We start from the raw sequence: 23,412 nt of genomic DNA, 5'->3' as shown, positions 1-23,412 counted from the left end.
TTTCTGATGGCTGAGGAATATTCCATTGTATACATAAACCACATCTTCTTTATCCATTCGTCTGATGAAAGGCATCTCGGCCCCTTCCACAGTTTGGCTACTATGGACATTGCAGCTATGAACACTGGGGTGCATGTGCCCCTTCTTTTCACTACATCTGTATCTTTAGGGTAAACACCCAGTAGTGCAATTGCTGAGTCATAGGGTAGCTCTATTTTTAACTCTTTGAGGAACCTCCATACTGTTTTCCAGAGTGGCTGTACCAACTTGCATTCCCACCAACAATATAGGAGGGATCCCCTTTCTCCACATCCTCTCCAACATCTGTTGTTTCCTGCCTTGTTAATATTAGCCATTCTGACTGGTGTGAGGTGGTGTCTCAGTGTGGTCTGATCTGCGTTTCCCTGAGGGCTAGTGATGTGGAGCATCTTTTCATGCATCTGTTGGCCATTTGGATGTCTTCTCTGGAGAAGTGTCTGCTCATGTCTTCTGCCCATTTTTTGACTTGATTATTTGTTTTTTGGGTGTTGAGTTTGAGAAGTTCTTTATAAATCTTGGATACTAGCCCTTTATCTATAATGTCATTTGCAAATATCTTCTCCCATTCCGTGGGTTGCCTCTTAGTTTTGTTGACTGTTTCCTTTGCTGTGCAGAAGCTTTTTATCTTGATGAAGTCCCAAAAGTTCATTTTTGCTTTTGTTTCCCTTGCCTTTGGAGACGTGTCTGGAAAGAAGTTGCTGTGGCCGATGTTGAGGAGGTTACTGCCCATGTTCTCTTCTAGGAAAGCCACTCCATTTCTGAAGAGGAAAAGCATGGGCAGCCCCCAGACAGATCGGGAAGGGAGCCTGGCCACAAGATTCTTGCCACAAGGGGGCAGATCGGGAAGGGAGCCTGGCCACAAGATTCTTGCCACAAGGGGGCAGATCGGGAAGGGAGCCTGGCCACAAAATTCTTGCCACAAGGGGGCAGATCGGGAAGGGAGCCTGGCCACAAGATTCTTGCCAGAGGAGTTTTTGATTTTGTTTTTACTTTTATATTTGCCGTAGCACCATCCCGAGTGGCCCTTGTGGAGGGTGCTCTCAGGGGATGCGTCCTAAGTCTGATGCCTTTGGTGGAGCAGGTGGGTGTTGCTTTTCAGCCTCTCCTGTGTGCTCTCAGTAGATACATACCATCTTGTTCATCCAGATACTTTCAGATCATAAAAAGGGACCTGTGTCAGGTGTGCTTCAACTGCAGAGATTTCTCTGAGCTTTCATACTGTTGTATTTGGCTGTGGTTGCAGAGACCCTGCAGACCACATCAAAGGAAGGAAATCGTTGGAAACATTTCACAGTTGGTATTCCTGCTCTCACTGAATTGTCCTCAGAGCCATTTCTTGTAAATAATACAGTAAAAGTATATAATGTTTATATTTCCTAACACCTTAAAAATAAATCACAGATATTCTCAAAGTACTTTAAATTTGTGTTTCTTTCCATATTTGGCATAACAGAGAAGCCTATTAAAAAGCCAGCAGTCAGAACTGATGAAAGTTCATTGAAAAATGATAAGAAAGGAATTATAGTCTCAACAATAAATTTTAGCATCAGTATCACAGCTGCCAAAGCCAAGGAGATGATCCTGAAGAAATTAGTGAGAAGAACCAGAGATACTCTTGGAGCACCAAAGAACAGCAGGGTAAAATGCCCCCATCCCGTTGACTAATCTGCTTCTGCCACTCAAGCCATAATGTGACGTGTTTTAATTAATAATCATAAACAGAGAATCAGCTAAGTGTCACATATACTCCTGTACAGCTAGAAAATGCACTTTATAAATACCGATCAGTATACTACTGATCAATTACACGGATTCAGAATTACTAAAGCCAGAAGACGCTCCTGGCATCTAAAGTGAACGTGACCAGATAAGACAGAAAAGGTGTTAGATGCCCCTGGTTTTGTGATGGTGTATTTGACCACATTTTCTTCCTGTGACCGTGACTTGGGACTGTTAAAAACCAAAATGCAACTGAGTAAATTTTAAGGATTTATTGGCTTTACTCAATTATTCATGAGTCTGCTAGGCATGCAACTAGCAGAAAGAAAGGGGCTCCCAGAAGCTGTACAAGATGAAAGACTTTTACAGGTGAAGGGGGTTGGGGGGGGGAAATTATACTGGCAAAAGGAGTGTTAATTGTGACAATGTCACTTTCCCCCTGGGTATGGCAGGGTGTCAGGCCAAGGACCTCCCTAGTGCTGAGGGACTGGTTTAAGATTCCATTTCTGGGGGGCGCCTGGGTAGCGCAGTCGTTAAAGCGTCTGCCTCCGGCTCAGGGCGTGATCCTGGCGTTCCGGGATCGAGTCCCACATCGGGCTCCTCCGCTGTGAGCCTGCTTCTTCCTCTTCCCACTCCCCCTGCTGTGTTCCCTCTCTCGCTGGCTGTCTCTCTGTGTCAAATAAATAAATAAATAAATAAATCTTTAAAAAAAAAAAAAAAAGATTCCATTTCTGGGAGAGCCGAAACTGTCATTAAGTCTGGGTTGGGTGGCACGGGGCCTACCGTAAGGGACTCCATTTCGGGCCTGTTGTGAGAAAGAGAAACTGGAACCACAGTCTCAGGGAAAAGTGCTAAGAGAACAGACTTGTTGAGTGCAGTCTGCTATTTTGAAAACTTACTGTTTTCTAAAGTCATCTCTTCAAAATGGAATTTGGTCTGCTGCTTTTTAATAGAAAAACAGGCGTGTTGTTTCACGCAACTTTGTTCTTACACCATAGTGTAATTAATATTCCTAATTTGTAATTGAAAGAAAGGCAATACTAAGTGATTTAAACCCTTTTGTCTTGCTCCAGATTGTACTGTTCATTGATGATCTGAACGTGCCAGAATCAGATATGTACGGAGCTCAGCCGCCCCTGGAATTAATCAGGCAGTTGCTGGATATGGGAGGCCTGTACGACACTGAGAAGAACGTTTGGAAGGTACAGCGTATACGAAGGTTTTGTTCCCATTAACAATGAATTAAATATTCATAGCAGTGTTGAGTGAATGGAGAAATGTAGGAACTCTAGTCACACAGACAGAACACATCGGAAACCCTACTTGAACCGTGCTGATGGCGTCCTTGTCATTCCACACAGCTCCATAGGATTCGCTGTTGGTGTGAAAATTACCAGTATGGCCCTCTAGGTTTCATTTCTGAGTCAAATAAATGCTCACCGTTATTCATCACATCAGTAGTTCATCAGATTTTTCAGTGTAGCAGTAGTTCACATATGAGAAAAGCTAGTAAAAATATGTCCTTTCAAATGCATCCTTACTGTCTGCATAAGACTGTTCTGTGTCTCTATTTGCAAGATCACAGATCAGGGATATGCAGTAGCAAAGTCCTACAGATTCCCAGGGTGGTGTTCCTGTGCCATTGTTTTTGTTGCATTGAACCAAATCAGAGTGGCTGCAGTTTTTGAAAGAGCAAATGCACTTGTCTCCTTACTTGGTAAAGTTGACTTTGTGAAATTAGATGGTTGCATTACAAACAGTTGCACGTCTCAGACAAACCTGGGCCAAGGATCCTGGACAGCACCCTGGCTGGTGCATGGTGTCAGCTCAGACCCCAGACTGTCTGAACCACCCGTCTTCCTATAGCCAGGAGAAGAATTCTGATGCAGCCCGGGCAGGGGATATCCAGGAGACAAGGACAAAGGACAAGAAGTGCTGAGGCTGGCCTCTTGTGGGCTTCCTGTGGCCGGGGCCGGGGCCTGGGCCTGTTACAAATCTCACCATGAGTCTGTGAGCCGGTTTGCAGGACCGAGGCCAGCCCTGCAGCGTTCTGAAGGTGCAGTGTCCACAGGCTGTGACCCGCGCAACTCTGGCTTTCCTGGAGACTCACTCCCATGCTTCTGAGCCCTCCCTCATCGCCAGAGTCCTCCCTCATCGCCAGAGTCCTCCGCTCGCCTCAGCGTGCTGCTCAGTGTCCAATAATTGCTTTTCCAAAGACAGGCTGTTGCTTGATGACATTTATAAAGCCTCCTAGAAGGAACATGTCTTGAAATTGCATTTGAGGATTTTGGTTACTTCCAAGAAGATCAATTTCTATTACTGTCCAAGTTTTTGTTTTCGCAGTAAATCATCTTTTCGTCTAAACATTGAAATCTGTTCGTTGGGGGCTGGGAAATGGGTGATATTTCACTTTCTACAGATGCGTGTACCCGTCCTTTTCACTCTTCCTGCAGAACATTCAAGATCTTTCTCTAGTGGCAGCCTGCGTCCCTGCAGCAGTCAGGAGGCACATCAGCCCGCGTCTCCTCAAACACTTTACCATCCTGGTGCTGCCGCACCCTCCGCAGAGCGCCTTGCAGGCCATTTTCCAGGTAGTGCGTCCAGTTCGTTTTCTACTGAACAAGAAGTTTAATTCCCTGGTATGAGAGAAACCTTGAGAACTTGAAACCACTGATACTGAAAGAAAATTCCCTCAAGGGGATGGGTTTTGTTCCCCCTCCCTCCACTTTCCGGCCTGTGGTTGTAATGTGTGTCTGAATAACCGCAGCGTAAGTCAGTGCGCATTAGAAATACATGTGGCACACGTTTATTGCATGTGTAACCTGTGGCTCGTACGGCTTCGTTCTCAAAGATCCTGATCCAGCATATCTGGGATGGAGCTCGGGAGTCTGCGTTATTAACAAGCTCGCCTGGGGTTTTGCTATCTTGGTTTGTTTTCTTTGTTTCTTTATAGAATACAAAATAAGAAAAAGAATCTGAAATATCTTATTAGAAAAATGGCTCAATTTGAAATCTAGTTTGATTAGAAAAATAAATTTGAGGGGCACGTGGGCGGCTCAGTCAGTTAAGCATCCGGCTCTTAGCTCAGGTATTGATCTCAGGGTCGTGCGTTCAAGCCCCGTGCTGGGGCCTACTTAAAAAAAAAGAAAGAAAGAAAAAAATCTTATGCAGGATTACTAATTTCTTCAAAGCTAATCATGTGTTTTCCTTCTTTATAATATAAAATTTAAAGATCAGTTTTTTAAATCTGTCTTTCAAAAAGCCCTTGGTAATTCTGCACATGATCAAAAACCCACACCTTAAAAAAATCCTAATGTAGAAGAATTTATCTATACATACACCAACCCAAAATGAGACAATAGTTCTGTCACTTTGTATTCCATCTGGTAACCTCTCCTGGGGGCAAGGGGGCGGGAGAATTGCCAGCAGTCCTGCTATACACAGAGGTGGGGCATGAATGGTCCCCAGAGAGCAGCAGCACGTGCTTCTAGGTCATTCACCAAACTCGGACAAGGAGAATTTTCCCCGGTTTGCGACACTCACAGTGTCTTTGTATTAGTCTGTTTGGTTTAGAGTGGGTTCTAATTACTAACATTTTAAATGTCATTAATCCTCCATGATAGTACACACATCTCCTTCTTAGTAGGAATTAAGTAGGAAGAAACTGCTTAAACTTTTGGGCTGACTATAAAATTTCTTTTTAAAGGCTCATTTGGGAATGTATTTCTCCATCAATAACTTCACATCTGACGTTCAGAAAAGTAAGGATCAGATAATATCTTGTTCTCTCGCTCTCTACTATCAAGTATGTCAGAATATGTTGCCAACCCCAGCGAAATGCCATTACCTGTTCAATCTTCGAGATATGTTTAAGGTGTGTCTTAAAATTCATTCTCTAGCTTAACTTTAAATTGTAAGTTGAGGAAATGTAATTTTACTGAATTGACTCTCTCTCTCTCTGTCCCCATTTCTCCACTGTCAACATTCAGTTGTTAGAGAAGGGGGGGAAGAAGAAATCCAAGTTGATTAGTTTTGCTGTTTATAGCAGGTTATCCCATGAGCCATTTAAAAAAGAATCATTAAAATAATTCCCTGCAGAGAATTCAGTGACGAAAGCCACTCAGACTGTTAGGCTCAGATTCTCAGCAGGGAAAGCAGTGGCAAGGATATTACATGGCTTTTGGTTTTGCTTTATTTCTGAGATATTATTGCAGCTCTCAGAAAATGAAAGCCTGTATGCATTTCATAAATATGCTTGCATTTCCCACGAGTCTTGCTTTTTACAGCAGGAACTGTTGCCAACCGTGCTGACTTAGTCATTAGCCTTGATCAAATAATTTTCAGAATTAAAACATTAAGAAAAACTGTTTTTGGGTTTTTTCCCCAAAGATTTTATTTATTAATGTGTCAGAGAGAGAGGGAGAGACCACAAGCAGGGGGAGCAGCACGTAGAGGGAGAAGCAGGCTCCCCACTGAGCAGGGAGCCCCATGCAGGACTCGATCCCAGGACCTTGGGATCATGACCTGAGCCGAAGGCAGACGCTTCACCGACTGAGCCACCCAGACATCCCAAGAAAAACAATTTTTGAATTCAGTCTTTCTCTCCTTGCCATGGGCCTGTGGTCCAAAATAGTGCATATCATGTTTGAAATGGGTTATAAGTTCTTTTAATCTTAGAACATGTCAGCACGAAGAAGCATGTCCCGATCACCACCCGCATAGTCAGGACCCATGCTTCCCGTGCGGGCGAGGCCTCCACTAGGCCCAGCCGAGGGGTTCTTAGCCCCTCTCCCTCCAGGGGGGGATGCCATGCCAGTTTTCCCCGAGTTATGACCTGCCCATCTCATTTCGAAATCAAGTTTATCACTTGGAGAAATGGACAATTCTTACCTCAGATGATGGCTTCTATTTTTATGGAATCGTTGGTAAACCTGCAAAAATTGAGCCTCTACTTCACATACTACCTGCTAATGTTAAAAAAGAAGTTATGTTTCAATCCCTAATAGCTTCTCCTGGGATTGCTGCAAGCTGAGAAGGTCGTCATTAAGTCCAGAGAGATGGCGGCTCTGTTCTTTGCTCACGAAGCCACCCGTGTGTTTCACGATCGCCTAATTGAATATACTGAAAAAGGGCTTTTCTATCAACTTCTCTCAAAGGAAATTGAAAATTATTTTCAGGTAAACTTATATTTTAAAAATTATTTTAAATGGTATTTTGGGCAAAAATGGTGTTTTCTAAAAGTCCTCAGCCATTTCTGTAATATTAATAACATTATTAATATTATTAACAATCCCATTTTCCACTTGATAATGTCTAAATGAGCATAGATTTGATATGATGGAAGTGATCAAGTCTTGATGCCTTTGCTCGTGCGTTTGGCCTTCACAAGCCCTGACACGGCTCCCGTTTCTCCAGGACTGGCCGAAGTGCTCCATCTCCGTTGCTCCAGCCCCTTGAACTTTGGCCTCCAGGTGCCCCTGGGCTCCAGGTCCAGAAGGAAGGAGAGCCGTACAGGAGACTGAGCTGCCCACAGGGTGGTGGGGAAGCAGAGGGACGAGCTCAGCGCCTTTCTGAGGCCCGCGGTGTGAGCTCAAGAGAATTGGGGGTGGGGCGGTCCTTCGGAATTCCTTCCAGGATGACTCCTCCTTCCTTTTGTCGTCTTTGATGGCGCTGCTTTCTCTCACCCTGTTCATAGAAGCCCAGGATATGTAACGAATTCACAACAGTAAAAAAAAAAAAAAAGACTTTGGGGTATGAACCTTATACCTAGAAATGCAGACATGCACATAAATTCAGAACACAGCGCATGCACATACATGTGGATGTGTGTTCGTGCGTATGTATACGTGTACTGTGTACGTGTACATATGTATGTATAAGACTAGTCACAAATCCAGACAGCTTTTAAAAAGTACTTTCTAGACCCTCCCATCAGTATTTCCTTTCAGTCCAAGCTCTCTGCTCTTCAGCGCAGATCCTCCTTGATGTGACTGCTCATGCCGGCGCCCAGCCGCTACCCTCCCATCTCCGTTGAGCTTGCAGGGCTCATCCTTTTCCCGCTCGCTCGTGGAGTCCCTCAGACTTGGCCCAGTGTCCTCGGAGCTGCTCTTCCGTGATGCTTCGGACTCCTCTCGTCCCTGCTTTTCCTCTGCTCAGAGACTAGACTCCCCAGCCCACTTGTGTACTGTCCCCACTCTTCTTCCCCGGCAGCCTGAGAAGCACTCGAATATAGAGGCTGTCCATGTGGACCCTGCCCACCTCCCAAGCCCAACCCCACCCCTGAGCAGCTGTGGGGCCCCGGCAGGGACCCCTGTGTCTCTGTTCCCTCATCTCTGAAGCTGGGGTAGCAGCTGTGCCCACCTCGAAGGCTGTGCTGAGAATCAGCAGCACTCATTTGTGTTTAGGACAGTTTCTGACATACAGTAAGCGCTCGATAAATGTAAGCTGTGGGGAAGAACTGGACCTTATGTCTACATTTCAGACACAGACAGGTGGTTTGGCAGAAAGAACCTGAACTCTAAAGTGAGACCTCGGTTTGTCTTTTAAGTCTGGCTCATGGTGTTCGGGGTGCTTCGTGCTCGACACGCAGAACCACTTGCAGAACCAATCCCGGTCTGCCCGCTGCGCCCTCTGCCCCTCCCGGTGCCCTGGCTTGATGTTGCCCACCTCGGTGACGGGCGGTACTGTCCCAGCCTGCGTCCGCACCGGAAACCTCGGCACATCAGCCCCACGTCCTAGCCGGAACGTGGCGGCGTCTCTCCTGCCTCTGCCTCAACACCTCTGGGTCCCCTCTGGCCGTCCTTCCAGATTCAGCTCCCGCTTCCTCGTCGACTGAATGTTCTGGCCAATACTGCACCCTTTCCAGTTTCAGTGTCCCTTCTTTCTCCCGGGACTGTGGACTTTTCCTATTCTAGAACTTACTGTAATGTCATTACTTATTTCTCTCTCTAACCTATGGGTTCCGTGAAAACAAAGTCATTGATTTTACCTTTACCTAAATCACCAGGATTCAGCATCCTCCCTTCCTCTCAGTTGGTGCTTGGTAAAGATAACTGGGAGGAAGGGAAGGAGGGAGGGAGAGACTTTGCTAAAATAACAGAAGAGAGCTCATTTGTGCCGCAGGGAAGTTCGCACACTCCCTCCTGCAAACGGCAGCTGCAGCCCAGGTTTCGGACTTCGCCAGACTGATCGAGCAGTGGGTGTAGAGGCGGTAGGACGAGAGCTCGCACGTGCTTCAGGGACGCACGGCTTGCTCTGTGGACGGACACCAGGAACCACTACAAGACCCCAGATTAAAGACATACTGACCCCATCTTCCTTAAGGACATAAGGATATAAAGTAGTTCTCTGAGAATTTGGGTTTATATGGTATCGTTTAATCAGTTGGGGGGCTGGCTTATTTTCATTTTAAAAAAATCAAATGTGATAACACTAATAACAGTCGCACTTACAACGTGCCAGACACTGTTTCCAGAGCTTTCTATACCGTTGCTCATCTTAATCTCTGTAACGCCTCTGCGATGGAGGTCCTGTTGTTATCCTCACTGTACACATGAAGAAACTGAGGCAGAGTGGGGTTAAGAACTTGCCCCAGGTTACACAGCTAGTTAAGTGGTGGAGTCATCCAAACCCAGGATAGCGGACTCCAGATATCCTCTTACCCATCACGTTATCCTGCCCCCCAACCTTATCTCCCGGGCCTGCTAGGAATTTCTGGTGCCAGACACCAGGTCAGGGGCGGGGGGAGTGTCGCTGAGACCTACACGGAAGGCGCGGGCCCGGTGTAGGTGCCGCATGCTTCTGGTAGAACGCCATGGCAGTATATTTGGTCTCCTTTGCAGCCCTTTTGTTTATAGTATATGCATTTTAAAATACCATCCTGAGAAAGGGTCCGTAGGTTTCACTGCCAACGGGGTCCAGAGCACACAAAAGCGAAGAGCCCCCAAGGCTTACCTACATCTGTTGCGCCAAGAGCGTCTCTGATACAGTCTATTACGTTAGTTTTGATAATGAGTGGAACTTGGCTATTAACAGGTACTATTAAATTATTATCTTACAATAGATTCAATGGACCAAAGAAAAACTGATGAACGACTCAGTTGTATTTGTGGATTTCTTGGATATAAACAAGCCTCATAGGAAAAAGATCTATCGGAATACCAATGACTATAATAAACTTGCCAATGTACTGAATGAATTCCAAATGAAGCTGAGCTCCACGTCTTTGGAGGCACGTACAGACACGCGCTGCGTAGAGTCTGAGGAGTGCCGTGTGTGTGTGTGCGCACGTGTGTACACACAGGTCACTTATATACACGCAAACGCACATAGATGGGTATATTTATTTCACAGCAGATATTTTCAAGACGTGTGTGTATAAGAAGGAGGGGCACCTGGGTTGCTCAGTCAGTTGAGTGTCCGACTCCTGGTTTCAGCTCTGGTCATGATCTCAGGGTTGTACGTCCGGCTCTGTGCTCAGCAGGGAGTCTGCGTGGGAATCTCCCTCTCCCTCTCCCTCTCACTCTGTGTGTCCAGACCAGCAGCAAGGAGCAGCACCCCTGTCACTGCCGTCGTGGACAGACAGGTGTCGGACCAGAGGCCCCGACAGAATCACAGATTCCTCACCCGATCTCCTGGGACTCTTCTCTCACCATGAGTCCTACCCCAAGACAGCAGCAGCAGAACAGCCCCGATGCTGTTGTTCTCCTCTTCCTTCTCTTCTCTCGAGCCTGTGACTCCCCCAGTCTGCTCACAGCAGTACTGGCATAGGGACAGTCCTCGTTATGCAAATTTATTTTTCATAAATATGAACCCGTTTACTGGGTCTAGGTTGCTGGATTACGAAATTGTCACTCTCGTTCCCGAATCCTTGCATGTAAACTGCAGTGAACGTTTGATTTTTCTATGCCTGTAAGGAGTTTATTTGTCCCATTTCCTCTGCTAGATTTTTCATCCCATGGTGTTATTCAAGGAAGCCATAGAACACATCGCAAGAGCTGCGAGGGTCCTTCGGCAGCCTGGGAGTCATATGTTACTGGTAAAAATTTAAATTGTTCAAATACCTTTAAGTTTCAAAATAACAGTTGGGGAAATCTGATAAAATCTACCTGGCTTACAAAAGTTTTATTTATGCAGACTTTCTGTTTGTGAAAGCTTGCAGCCACTGAGTCCCACAACAATGTGGTCTTCCTCTCTGGAGTTTGCATAAGAAATTTATCAGCATGTTAAAATGCTTGTTTTGGGAAAGCATTTGATGTGACTAGAAGTGACGGAGCTGGCAGCGTCTCTCCATATCCTCAGCACGAATGTAGTGTCTGTGCAGGTGGATCTTGACCTTGAAAATAGTACATTTCCTGGAATATTGATTAGAAACATGAGTCTTTGCACAAAGTTCTGTTTCTCATGAAAACAAGTGGGAGTTAAATTCTTGGAAAATCCCCAAATAACTTGAATAGAGAAAAGCTTTCAGAAGGCTAAATAAAATCCAACACATACAGCCAATTATAGGAATCACAGTATTTATGAATATTTAAGCTATTGTTTATGCCTATTATTTATATATTTTATACTTTTGTTTATATCTAGTTATTTTATTCACATCATTTTTTCCCAAAAGGACTTGTTTTACATGCAGAACTACTAGAGCTGTATTTAAACCGACACATATTAAGACTAATTAAAAGGAATTAAAAACTAAAAAGAGAATTAAGGCAAAAATACAAAAGCAAATATTCCCACCACTGAAAACTATTCCTTTACTAAGCTTGCCCTTCTCATAAATGGAGACCTACCGCTCTAGCCAGAAACCCAGGAACCCCTCACCTGGACACTTTTCTGTCACACCACACCTTCAGTCCATCAGTACTGGCAATGCAACTTCCAAAATACATTTCAAGTCTGCACACTTGTACGCATCTGGATTGCCACCACGCTACCTGAGGCACTGCCACCGCCCAGGACTCCTTCCTCCCCTATCTAAAATAGCAGGCTCTCCCCTCCCCTCAGCTCCTGTCACTCTGTCCCTTTATTCTGCTTTTTCTCCCTAGACCTTTGCATTATCTGATCTTATATATTTAATTTTTCATTTTTTTATTATCAGTCTCCACATTTAGCACACAAGCTGTGTAAGATCTATGGTTTTGTCTATTTCAGTTAATAACAGGTTATTTTTTAACTCCCAAATGGTACATACTCTGTTCGGTTTTTTTACCACTGAGTGACATTATTTTCTAATAACTGAGTTTACAGAGAGTTCTCAATTCTAAAATCCTGAGAATGCATTCAGAGCAATTTTTAAAAACCTAACACTCAACTGGAAACTTGCCTCTTTAACAATGCTTTCTCATGACCCTATCGTCCTATCAGAGCCCCTGTTAAAAATACAATTTAAAGTATGTTAAGTCCCTGTTTCCTCTCTGCTCCTGTGACTGCTTTGCCCAATTAAACATCATCGATAGATCTTTGCTCTGGATTCACTTGTGTAAAATGGTAAAATAACCGGAAGCTGACCTCGCCTGCAAGGCTTCAGCAGGGACTAGTAGCTGGAGGGAGCATAATGACCTGGTGAAGAACCTTTAAAACAGATTTTAAAAAATAATCATGATCTAGATTGGTCAATTCAAATGAGATTAGTTGAATAGGTAAAGAAGTAAAAAGCAAATCATACATGACTTGTTAAAAAGTAAACATTACTTATAGTTCAGCTGGATTGTGTTATTGAACTATCCAGAGCAAGAAAACAAGCTTCTAGAAGCTGCCCTCCTCCCTTGGCTCATGACCCGCCTTCTCCATCTCCAGAGCCAGCAACATGCCGTCTTTCTAAGCCTTCATCAGCTGTCACATGTCTTCCTTTGTCTCTCTATCTGACCACAGCCAAGAAAGATTCCCTGTTCTTAAGGACTCATGTGTTTAGACTGGGCTCAACCAGATTATCCAAAATCCCCATTTTAAGGTCCTTAATTTTAATCACATTGGCAAAGTCTCTTTTGCCATATAAGGTAATATATTCACAGGCTGTAGGGATCATAACATGATACATTTCGGGGTGAGGGTGAGGATAGCAAAGATATTATTCTACCTACCACAGATAGTATATTTTTCGTTTAACTGCTTTCAAAGATAGGTGCATAAAACAGTAATTACAAAACTATTATTAGGCTTATAATATAAAGATTTAGTTAATATAATAATAGCACACAAGAGGAAGGAGCAAATGGAGCTATATTGAGCAAACTTTCTATATTTTACTGGAATTAAGTTAATATTAATCTGGAATAGATCGATAAAATATCCAGTGTAATTCCTAGAGAAACCATCAAAAAAAAAAAAACCTCAAAAAATACATAATGTAAAACAACAAAAGAATTAGAATAGAACTCTAGAAAATATTAACACCATAAGAAGGTAGTAAAGGAGAAACAAAGGGGGAAAAAGACATGAGACACTAAAAAACAGCAATATGGTAGATGTAAATCAAATCATATCAATCATAACATTAAATATAAATGTACTAAATGTTCCAATAAAAAGGCAGAGATTGGAGGACAGGATTTTTTTTTTTAAATCCAATCATGTGTTGTCAACAGGAGTTGCATTTTAGACTCACGCAGAAGTGACTGAAAATGAAAAGATGGAGAAAGATAATTCATGTCAATAATTCCCATAAAAGGGTTGGAATAGGTTTTACTAATATCAGACAAAATATACCTTCAGGGGAAAAAAATAAGTGTTCTGAGAGAAAAGAAAGATGTTATAATGATAAAACCATTAATCATCAGAAAGATATGACAGTTATAAACACACACACCTACAGCTAAGCCCCAAAATATGTGAAGCCAAACAGATAGAATTGAAGAGAGAGAAATAAGCAGTTCAACAGCAGTGATTGGAGTCTTCAATATCCCCTCTCTCATTGTTGGAGCAACTAGATATAAAATCAACAAGGATATAAATGTCAACAATCCTGTAAAACAATTTGACCTAATTGACATAGATAGCAGAGTCCTTCCAACAACAGCAAAATACACATTCTTCTGAAGCACACATGGAACGTTCTCCAACATAGTCCATGTGCCAGACTATAGAACAAGCCTCAATACATTTAAAAGGATTGAAGTCATTCATAGTATGTCCTCAGCCCACAATAGATAGAATTAAAGTAGAAATCAATAACAGAAAGAGATTTGAAATATTCACAAATATTGGAAAAATGGAATTTTTACAACATACTCCTAAATAACCAATGAGTGAAAGAAGAAATCACAAGAGATATTGTAAAATATTCTGAGATACATGAAAACATGGCATACCCAAAGCAGTGCTTAGAGGGAAATGTATATAAGCTATAAATGCCGGGGCACCTGGGTGGCTCAGTCATTAAGCATCTGCCTCTGGCTCAGCGCATGATCCCGGCATTCTGGGATCGAGCCCCACATCAGGCTCCTCTGGTGGGAGCCTGCATCTTCCTCTCCCATTCCCCTTGCTTGTGTTCCCTCTCTCACTGGCTGTCTCTCTGTCCATCAAATAAATAAAATCTTAAAAAAAAAAAAAAGCTATAAATGCCTATATTTTTAAAAAGAAGAAAAACCTCGAATGACCTAACCTCCCACATTAGCAAACTACAGAAGGAAAGAAGACTAAACCCCAAGCAAGCAAAAAGAAGGAATTAATAAAGATGAGAGAAGTAGAGAACAGAAAACAAAGAGAGAATATCAACAAAACCAAAGGTTTGTTCTCTGAAAAGATGAACAAAATCGACAAACCAAGAAAACAAAAGAGAAAGAAGAGTCCATCATTAAAAATTATTGAAACCAGGAATTAAAGAGAGGACATAACTGCCAACGTTACAGAAATAAAGGATTATAAGAGAACAGTATGAGCAACTGTGTGCTGGCACACTGGATAGCCTAGATGAAAAGGACACTTGCTGGGAAGACACAAATGACTGAGCTAAAGAGATAGGAAATCTGAAAAGACCTAAACAAAGAGATTGAATTGGGAGTTTGAAAACTTCCCGTGAAGAAAAGTCCAGGGCCAAACGGATTCACTGGAGAATTCTACCAAACATTTAAGGAAGAATGAAATCCATCCTTCACAAACTGTTCCTGAAAATAGAGGGGGGAACAGCTCCCAACTCACCCACGAGGCCAGTTATCACCTGATACCAAAACCAGACAAGACACATCACAGCAAGAGAAAACTACAGACCAATATCCCTTATGAATATAGTTGTAAAATTCCTGCACAAAATATTAGCAAACCAAATGCAACAACACGTAAGTATCATAGGCCATGACCAAGTGAGATTTATCCTGGGAATGTATGTTTGGCTTAACATCCAAAACACAGTAATGTAATGCACCATATTAATAGAATACAAGGCAAAAACCACATGATCATTTGTGCAGAAAATGTGTTTGATAAAATCCAGTACCATTAATGATTTTTTTAAACTCTCAGCAAAAAGGAATAGAAGGGAACTTCACCAACCTAATAAAAGGCATCTATGGAAAACTTATATGCTTAATGATGAAAGGCTAAATGTTTTCCCCCTAACACTGGGAACAAAACAAAGATGTGTCTCTCACAATTTCTATTCAACCCTACACTGGAGTTTGTATCCAGTGCAATTAGATAAGAAAAAGAAAAGGAAAAATAAAAGGCATTCAGATACTTACTTTACAAGAAGTAAAACTCTTCATTCACATTCCACATGATCCTGTTTATAGAAAATCCTACGGACAAACTACCCAATTAAAAATAAACAGACACCTCACAAAAGCATATAAAAAGGTTCTCAATTTCATTTGTTGTTAGGGAAAACAGTGTGATACCACTACATGCCTATTGAAGTGACCAAAAATTTTAAAAAAATGGATAGTGGGAATTGCTAGCAAGGATACAAAGCAACAGGAGCTCTCATTTATTGCTGATGGGAATGCAAAATGGCACAGTCACTTGGAAGGATAGCTTGGTGGCTTTTTACAAAGCTAAAGATAGCCTTACCATATAGTCTAGCAGTATGCTCCCATGTATTTACCTAACATATTTGAAAACTTACTTCCTCACAGAAACCTTCCCATGTGTAATTGTAGTGACTTTATTAAAAAACTAGACACAACCAAAATGTCCTTTGGTAAGTGATAAACTGGGGTACAATGAAATATTATTCAAAGATAAAAAGAAATGAGATATCAAGCCACAAAAAAGACGTGGACAAATCTTAAAGGCATATTGCTAAGTGAAAGAAGTCAGTCTGGAAATATTACACACTGTATGATTCCAATTATATGACATTCTGGAAAAGGCAAAACTATGGTGATGGTAAAAAGATTGGTGGTTGCCAAGAGTTTGGAGAAAGGAAGAAAGGTTAAACACAAGATATTCGAATGGTGACACTATTCTGTGCAATGCTGTCATGATGAATACATGACACCAGACATTTGTCAAAGCCCATAGAACTTCACAGCACAAAGAGTGAACCTTAGTGTATGGAAGTTTCAAAAAATCATTTAGGAGGTCTGGGGAATCCCTGGATGGAATGCAGAATGTGAGGAAACAACCAAACTGTGTTACCATGTGTGCAACAATCTCCCTGAGGAGGGTGGGAAGGAAAGGAACTAACCTAAGGAAATTTGGAAATGAGTGGAGTCTGTTAGACTCAAGGCAAAAGAAACTTACGTAAGCACTATACTGTAGCTGATAAAGTAGTTTCCTGTGGGAGTGCGGTCACCATTCTGGTACCGCTGTGCGTATGTATCACAACTGAGGAACTAAGTAAAGGATGGCAGGTGGTGGGAGCCACTTTTCTCACTGTTGGAGTGGGAGCTTACAGATGAGCAAGGGGAAGAGGCTAGAATTATCCATATGCTGATGGATGAGAGTTGAAGACAGCAGTTGAACTCGTGTTTGGCTTCGTGTATATGGTTCTATACAGACATATTTATAGGAATGTGTGTATGCAAAGGTCAGCATACAAACATGTTTCCTTGCTGTGTCAGCCAAGAGAACCTGGCAAAATGCCCAGTTGTAACAAGCACACCCAGCACCCAGGTCTTGGTTTCTTTTCTTTTCTTTGTTTATTTTAATTCAATTAGCCAACATTATAGTACATCATTAGTTTCAGATGTAGTGTTCAGTAATTGATCAGTTGTGTATAACACCCAGGGCTCATCACATCATGTGCCCTCCTTAATGCCCATCACCGAGTTACTCCATCCCCCTACCCCCTCCCCTCTAACAACCCTCAGTTTGTTTCCTATAGTTAAGAGTCTCTCATGGTTTGTCTCCCTTTCTAGTGACTTCCCATTCAGTTTTCCCTCCGTTCCCCTATGACCCTCCGCACTGTTTCTTAAATTCCACATATGAATGAAATCATATGATAATTGTCTTTTTCTGACTGACTGATTTCACTTAGCATGATACCCTCTAGTTCCATCCATGTCATTGCAAATGGTGAGATTTCATTCTTTTTGATGGCTGAGTAATATTCCATTGTGTGTGTGTGTGTGTGTGTGTGTGTGTGTGTATACACACCACATCTTCTTTATCCGTTCTTCTGTTGATAGACATCTGGGCTCTTTCCATGGTTTGGCTATTGTGGGCATTGCTGCTATGAACATTGGGGTACAGGTGCCCCTTTGGATCACATTTGTATCTTTCAGGTGAATACCCAGTAGTGCAATTGCTGGGTCATAGGGTAGCTCTATTTTTAACTTCTTGAGGAACCTCCATACCATCTTCCAGAGTGGCTACACCAGTTTGCGTTCCCAGGTCTTGGTTTCTAATACCATTCTTCAACAAAAGGGCCAGGGCTCCTGGGAAAAATGGCTTACCATAGGGCTGGCACAAGAAATATACTGTGTTGAGCATGGAGTATCTTCTTGTGCAGAAAGGAAGTGTTTTTAAAAATCACAATGACAAGAGAGAGAGAAGAGCCAATTAAAAGAGTTCCCGATGGCCATACCCCAAAACAACAACATAAATAGGGTAGTACTGGATTATAACTCAAATATAAGTATCCAAGAGTCGGTACATATAAACACATGATTAAATAAATAAACAAATAGGGGGAAATAGACAAATCTCCCGTACAGAAAAATTCTAAATAATGTGTGTAGATACTCTGCCCTCAAGGAATTGGAGCATAACTCCGCACTCCTTAACTGTGAGCTATGAGTGATTTCCTCTCAAAGGATGCAGTAGGAAAAGGAGAAAAACACGAACTTCACAGTGGAGAAGCCTGACATACAGCACTTTATCTAGGTGACCAAGGTCAGCGTTAACAGTGCTAAATCAGGTTGATAAATGGCTCTTTATCCCCGCGGTCTTCCCTCCCAGAAACACATAACCCCAATCTAGTTAAAAGGAAAACATCAAGAAAATCCCAACCGAGAGACGTTCTGCAAAATGCCTGACCGGCTCACTTCAACCCCGTCAGTGTCATCAAAACAAAACAAAAAAGGAAAGTCTGAAACTGTCACAGTCAAGAGGAACCTCAGGGCATATAACTAGCAAATGTAATGTGTCCTTGATGGGATCCGGGGACAGAAAAAGATGTTAGGTAAAAACTAAGTATGGATTGTAGTTAATAATAATGTGTCGATACTGTTTCATTAGTGGTAACAAATATACTAGCTAGATGTTGGCAGGGGAAACTGGATGTGGGGCATATGAAAATTCTCTTTTCTGTCTTGGCAATTTTACTGTAAATCAAAACCTCTCCTAAAATCAAAAAGTTTATTATTTTAAGTGGACAAAAGATTTAACTAGATACTTCACCAAAGAGACATGAATGCGCATAAGCGGGTGAGAAAACTACTCGCCTTCATTAACCGTTCGGGGAGGGCGGTCTGGAAGCGCGTGGAGACACGGGCACGCACGTGCTGGCACTGTGCCACGGCAAGTGTAGGCAAGGCTGTGGATGAGCCGGAACTCGCACACAGGGCCGGTGCCAATGTAAACTAGCACAGCTGCTTTGAAAACCAGTTTGACCATTTCTTACAAAGTTAACTCCCATGGACCCTCTAACGGAGCAGTTCCATTTCTCTTTATCTACACAAGAGGAAGTAAAACAAACGTTCGCTTGACGACCTGCACGAAAGTGTCCCGAGCACTAGTAGAATAGCCGTGAAGTGGACGTCCTCCCACGTGGCCATCTGCAGTGGGATACTACTCAGCAATAAAAAGGAGCAGACTACTAACAGATGCTACCACGTGAAGGAACCACAACACCGTCATGCTCAGTGCGGACGCAGATGCAGAAGACTTCGTATTTACCCTTCAGTGGCTGGGAAACCTGGAGGGACGGGAAGCCTGCTAATGGTTGCCTGGCACTGGGGTTGGAATGAAGACTCACTACTCACAGGCCTGGGGGATCTTTCTGGGGATAGAACTGTTCTAAGACTGGATTTACCGGTTGCAAACCTGTAAATTTACTAAACATCATTGAATTATACACACAAAAAGAGGTATAGTCTGTACGTTATAGCTCAGCAAAGCTGCTAGAACAGGTGATACTTCGTCATTATTACCAAAGAGCACCTAAGTGTTTATTGCTCGGAATATATAGGAAAAGACCTATCTAAATTCTTCTACATGAAAAGTCAAATATTGGCAGTAACATAATGATTTATAAACCTGTCGATGCTATTTTTTCAGATTGTGTTATCGTTCCAGTCAAACTGTCTCATATTATTTCAAGAGACTATACAGAGAAAATGTATATGAAAGCCCTATTGGACTTTGATAAATACTTTCATTATATTTCACGTATTTCCCAAAAAGATTATAAAAGATATTTTGCTGAGAGGAAACTATGCATTTCAAGGTGTCTGGGACACACATAGGAATCATATGTTGGATTGTTCTTCTTGCCCAGGTAGGAATAGACGGCTGTGGGAAGGAGACCTGTGCCACCCTGGCCTGTTACTTGACAGAATGCAAACTCTACCGGGTGCCCACGTCCTACAACTACCCCTACATCGAATTCAAAGAAGACTTTAAAAGGGGCTTCATTCAAGCAGGATTAGAAGGGAACCCCACTGCTTTGATAGTTGCTAGTTTAAACCCAAAGCAGGTGAGTACTTTTTGTCTTTCGCATTTGCTAGCATTTGCCGTGTAAGTAGTGCCCGCCCCCCATTTCATATTTGAAAAGAAAGTATAGGCCTGCCAGCCTGCCCTGGCTTTTCCACTGTTCTGGCCGTCCCCACTCACAGCCCACAGCGTCTGTGTTTGTCCTCTTGCTGCGGAGAGTTCTGCAAAAGCATTTCTGTCTTTAGAATTTTCATTTTAATTGGCCATGAGAAGTAATTGGCCCATGTAGCTAAACTAGCTTTATGGTCTGCAAGAGGCTCCTGGTCCCCCCCTCTGTCCCCCTGCTCCAGCGGCACTGCCGAATTTAGGACTCTCCTCACAGGATGGGCCTTGTTTACATACAAGCAAAAAAATGCTAATCACCCAACGCCTGTGTTAACCTGTTATCTGGAGTAAATGATGCCCTTCCACAGCCTAGACGTAATCACGCACGCCGTCTCCCATTCAGTGTACCTCGTGGCAACATTTCACAGCAACAGTTTATTCTGTGCTCCAGACTCATGTAGTTACGAGCAAGCGTTGTTTCAAACTCGCATCTTGTTTCTCTCCTCATACTGGGCCTCTCTCCCTGGGGTCGTGGTTTTCCTGCATATGGAATTTTGAGAGTAAGTCCCAGTGCTGTGTTGTTATCTGCTGTTCTCTGGAGTGTCCAATTTTCCACTTTAATTATATTTAATTATATGTCCTCCCTTTCCCAAAGTTAAGTACTGTTCATCAGCTTGAGGTTTCTGTGAGATACTTTTCTGGATTCGGATGTCGCTTCTCCCATGCCGGAAACCTGCTGTTCTAATTTACGAAGTCATTTTTCAGAAACACACTATCAGTCAGAGCTGGGCTGGACGTGCTCATCTACTCCTGTGTCATTCGGGACTTCAGGGTCACTGGATCTCTTCTCCACACTTTCCAGCTTTTTCCTGACCACAGCATTGCTGCTTTCCATGTGAATCCAAAAAACTGGGTTATGACTGTGTTAACATTTGTTAAGTGGAGCCCAGGGTGCTGATGCACAGTTCAACAGAAGACCACGCAAGAGATTGAAACGGAGAAGTTTCTTACCCGTCCTGGAAGAAGAACACAGCATGCCTCGAGGGGCCACATGGGGAGGTCAGGGCAGGGTCAGGCAGGGAGAGGCGCAATCCAGAGCCCGTGAGTGGTGTGACTTGGGCTCCCAGGCTAGGGCCTGATCGGTCCACTCACACCTAAAGAGTGGGGTTTTGGTTCGCCCCATGGAGGTCTGTCCGAGGGGCACATAAGGCCCACGGGCCCTGGGAGGCGGGGGCGGCTGCTGAGCACAGGCTGTCAGGAAAGTCCTACCAGCAGCCGGCACCTGCTCGCCCCTGCGGGCGGCTTGCACGAGGGACTGGTGTCAGTGAAGGGTCCCTGCAGGCTGCTTGGTGAAACGAAGCCAGTGCCGAGGCAGCAGCACCCCAGGGTAGCTAAGCGGAGCCCCTGACAAGGAGGAAAGGCTCAGTGTGTTCTCCGTCAGTCATGGGTGAGACAGGAGATGAGCCAGCCCCACGTGGCTCTGTCGGCCCGTCCTGGAGGCTGTCCTCCCGCTCGCTTTCCTTCCCCACCTGAAACACCGGGAACCGTGAGGGTCAGAGAAGGAGCCTGAGGAGGGGATGACGCTACACGTGCTGTTTTAGGTAAAGCTTGGATTTACTCTCCGTTTTAACAAAAACTCCTTCACTGCTCTTGGTCCTGGGTCTCAATTTGTTGTGTTCAGAGTGAAAAAGTAAGTACTTTACTCATTCCTGATTTGATATCTGTTTCATCTAAGGAGTTGTTAATGGAAGATTTGAACAGCATTCTCAATTTGAGGAAAATACTGGACCTGTTTGAAAACGAGGAGCTGGACTCCATTGCGCTAAGGATGCGATCTTTTGCTGAACGGTCTGGTCACGTTGATAACAGGCAGTCTCTGCTTGCTTCCTTCCAAAAGGTACTCTTTTGTGGCTTGGCTTTATCAAATTATCATGTTAAATTGAAAGTAGACTTTGTTTATAATTCTGTACCCAATTTTCAAGTTGGGTAATTTTTTTTTTTTTTTTAGTTCTTTTCATGAGTTTTTAAAGTTAAAAGGAATGACTGGATCCCTGCACACAGACACTCTATACCCTTAGGGAAGTCCAAGGTCAGCCAGGATCTGGGCCTACCTGGCTCTCAGTGGCTGAAGAACATGGTAGCAGTGAGAGGCAATGACAAGAGAAATAAGACGCTGGGTTTATTTCTTACACTGACTTCCCTCCCTGACCACGGTTGGCAACAAGTCTGGAAAAGCAAGAGATAAGAATTCTTGCATCCCTTTGAATAGCCCTGGAATTGGCCGGGGGGTGATGGGCACAGACAGAAATAATCCAGACAGAGCAGGTGATAGAAGAACTCAGCAGTGGGGTCCATCTGGAGAGAGAGTCCAGACCAACGAGGTAAGCTTTCCACGTCTTTAAGGCACGACGACTGGCCAACCGCTCAGCAGTGAGAGAGAGAGAGAGGAGAGAGGATCGCCCCAACCAGACATCCAGATGGGAAGCACCATAGACCAACTTCTTTCTTGGGCCAGTTCCTTTCGACAGTGGGGTCATCTGAGAATTGACCTGGCCCATCTTCCATCCTCAGTGGACACTTAGTGATCCGGCACTACAAGATGTAAAAAAATTCCACAAATACACAATTGAGGGAGAACAACGTCACATGATGCTTAGATTAGGTTATATTTTTAAATGCAGTCACCCTGATAACTTGTTGCCCTCTAGTGCCTTGTTACTAAATTGGTTTACATAGATTGTGATTGGCGAGGAAGAGCAAAGAATTTCTCATTGGAGAACAGTGCAGTCCAGAAATAAAAAATAAAGCAAGAATCCCAGTTAGAAATCAGTTTTGATTATTTGTATGTCTGTTTTATACCACACTTCCAAAACTGATTTGAAGTGTCTTACAGTAATAATAGCGAAAGCGTACTTGAAACCGCTAACACTGTATGTCTTCAGGGAGGAGTTTGGGGATGGGTAAAGCAAAGAGAGGTAACCTCATTTTTAATTTTAGCATTTCTCGCTTGTACGAATTCTACGTTGAGCAGTTTGATCTGCTTTCATACCTGTTTTAAAGACAAAAAGGAGGAAAAAGAATCTTACACTTTCCTCTTCTTTCAGCTTTACCATACTTCTTTGGCAAAATAGGTTGCTTGATCCTCAAACATCTTATCACTTTGTACAAACTGAGCTGTTTGCGTTGAAAAGAACATTGAGTCCCCGAAGCTGCTGTCGGTGATATGGTTTCACTGAAAGCGACACAGGACATCGGGAAGGACTGTACGCCCATGCCAGTCCTTCCGAGTGGACAGGAACAGCAGCCACGCAGCTGCGTGGGGGCAAGGATGCGGGAGGATTTCACAGAAACCAGCGCTTTGCCCAAGCCCTGTGAAACTGGAGCGGCTCTAATTCCGCGTGGCGCTAACCCTTCGGGGGCTTGTGACTGCCTCCCTCGTGCTCCGCCCATGACGTCGGTGTGTTTCTGTGTCTTCCGGCTTTCATTCCTCTGACCACTTCCCACACTGAGTTTCTG

General features: G+C 43.5%; 1 protein-coding gene across 1 annotated transcript in view; it reads left to right on the top strand.

Moving 5' to 3' along the window:
* DNAH14 (dynein axonemal heavy chain 14) overlaps positions 1–23,412 on the top strand; it is a 321,838-nt gene that overhangs the window by 207,414 nt on the left and 91,012 nt on the right. The window contains exons 51-59 of the mRNA XM_057315759.1: positions 1,493–1,677; positions 2,832–2,960; positions 4,212–4,349; positions 5,465–5,632; positions 6,765–6,935; positions 9,821–9,988; positions 10,703–10,795; positions 19,637–19,834; positions 21,632–21,793. Of these exons, the coding sequence (XP_057171742.1) occupies positions 1,493–1,677; positions 2,832–2,960; positions 4,212–4,349; positions 5,465–5,632; positions 6,765–6,935; positions 9,821–9,988; positions 10,703–10,795; positions 19,637–19,834; positions 21,632–21,793 (1,412 nt within the window). The remainder of the gene's footprint in view (positions 1–1,492; positions 1,678–2,831; positions 2,961–4,211; positions 4,350–5,464; positions 5,633–6,764; positions 6,936–9,820; positions 9,989–10,702; positions 10,796–19,636; positions 19,835–21,631; positions 21,794–23,412) is intronic.

Source organism: Ursus arctos, unplaced genomic scaffold (assembly GCF_023065955.2).
Source record: "Ursus arctos isolate Adak ecotype North America unplaced genomic scaffold, UrsArc2.0 scaffold_2, whole genome shotgun sequence".
In the NCBI taxonomy this organism is placed as follows: Eukaryota; Metazoa; Chordata; class Mammalia; order Carnivora; family Ursidae; genus Ursus; species Ursus arctos.
Note: the sequence above shows the minus strand (reverse complement) of the source record. Positions and strands in the feature narration are given on the sequence as shown.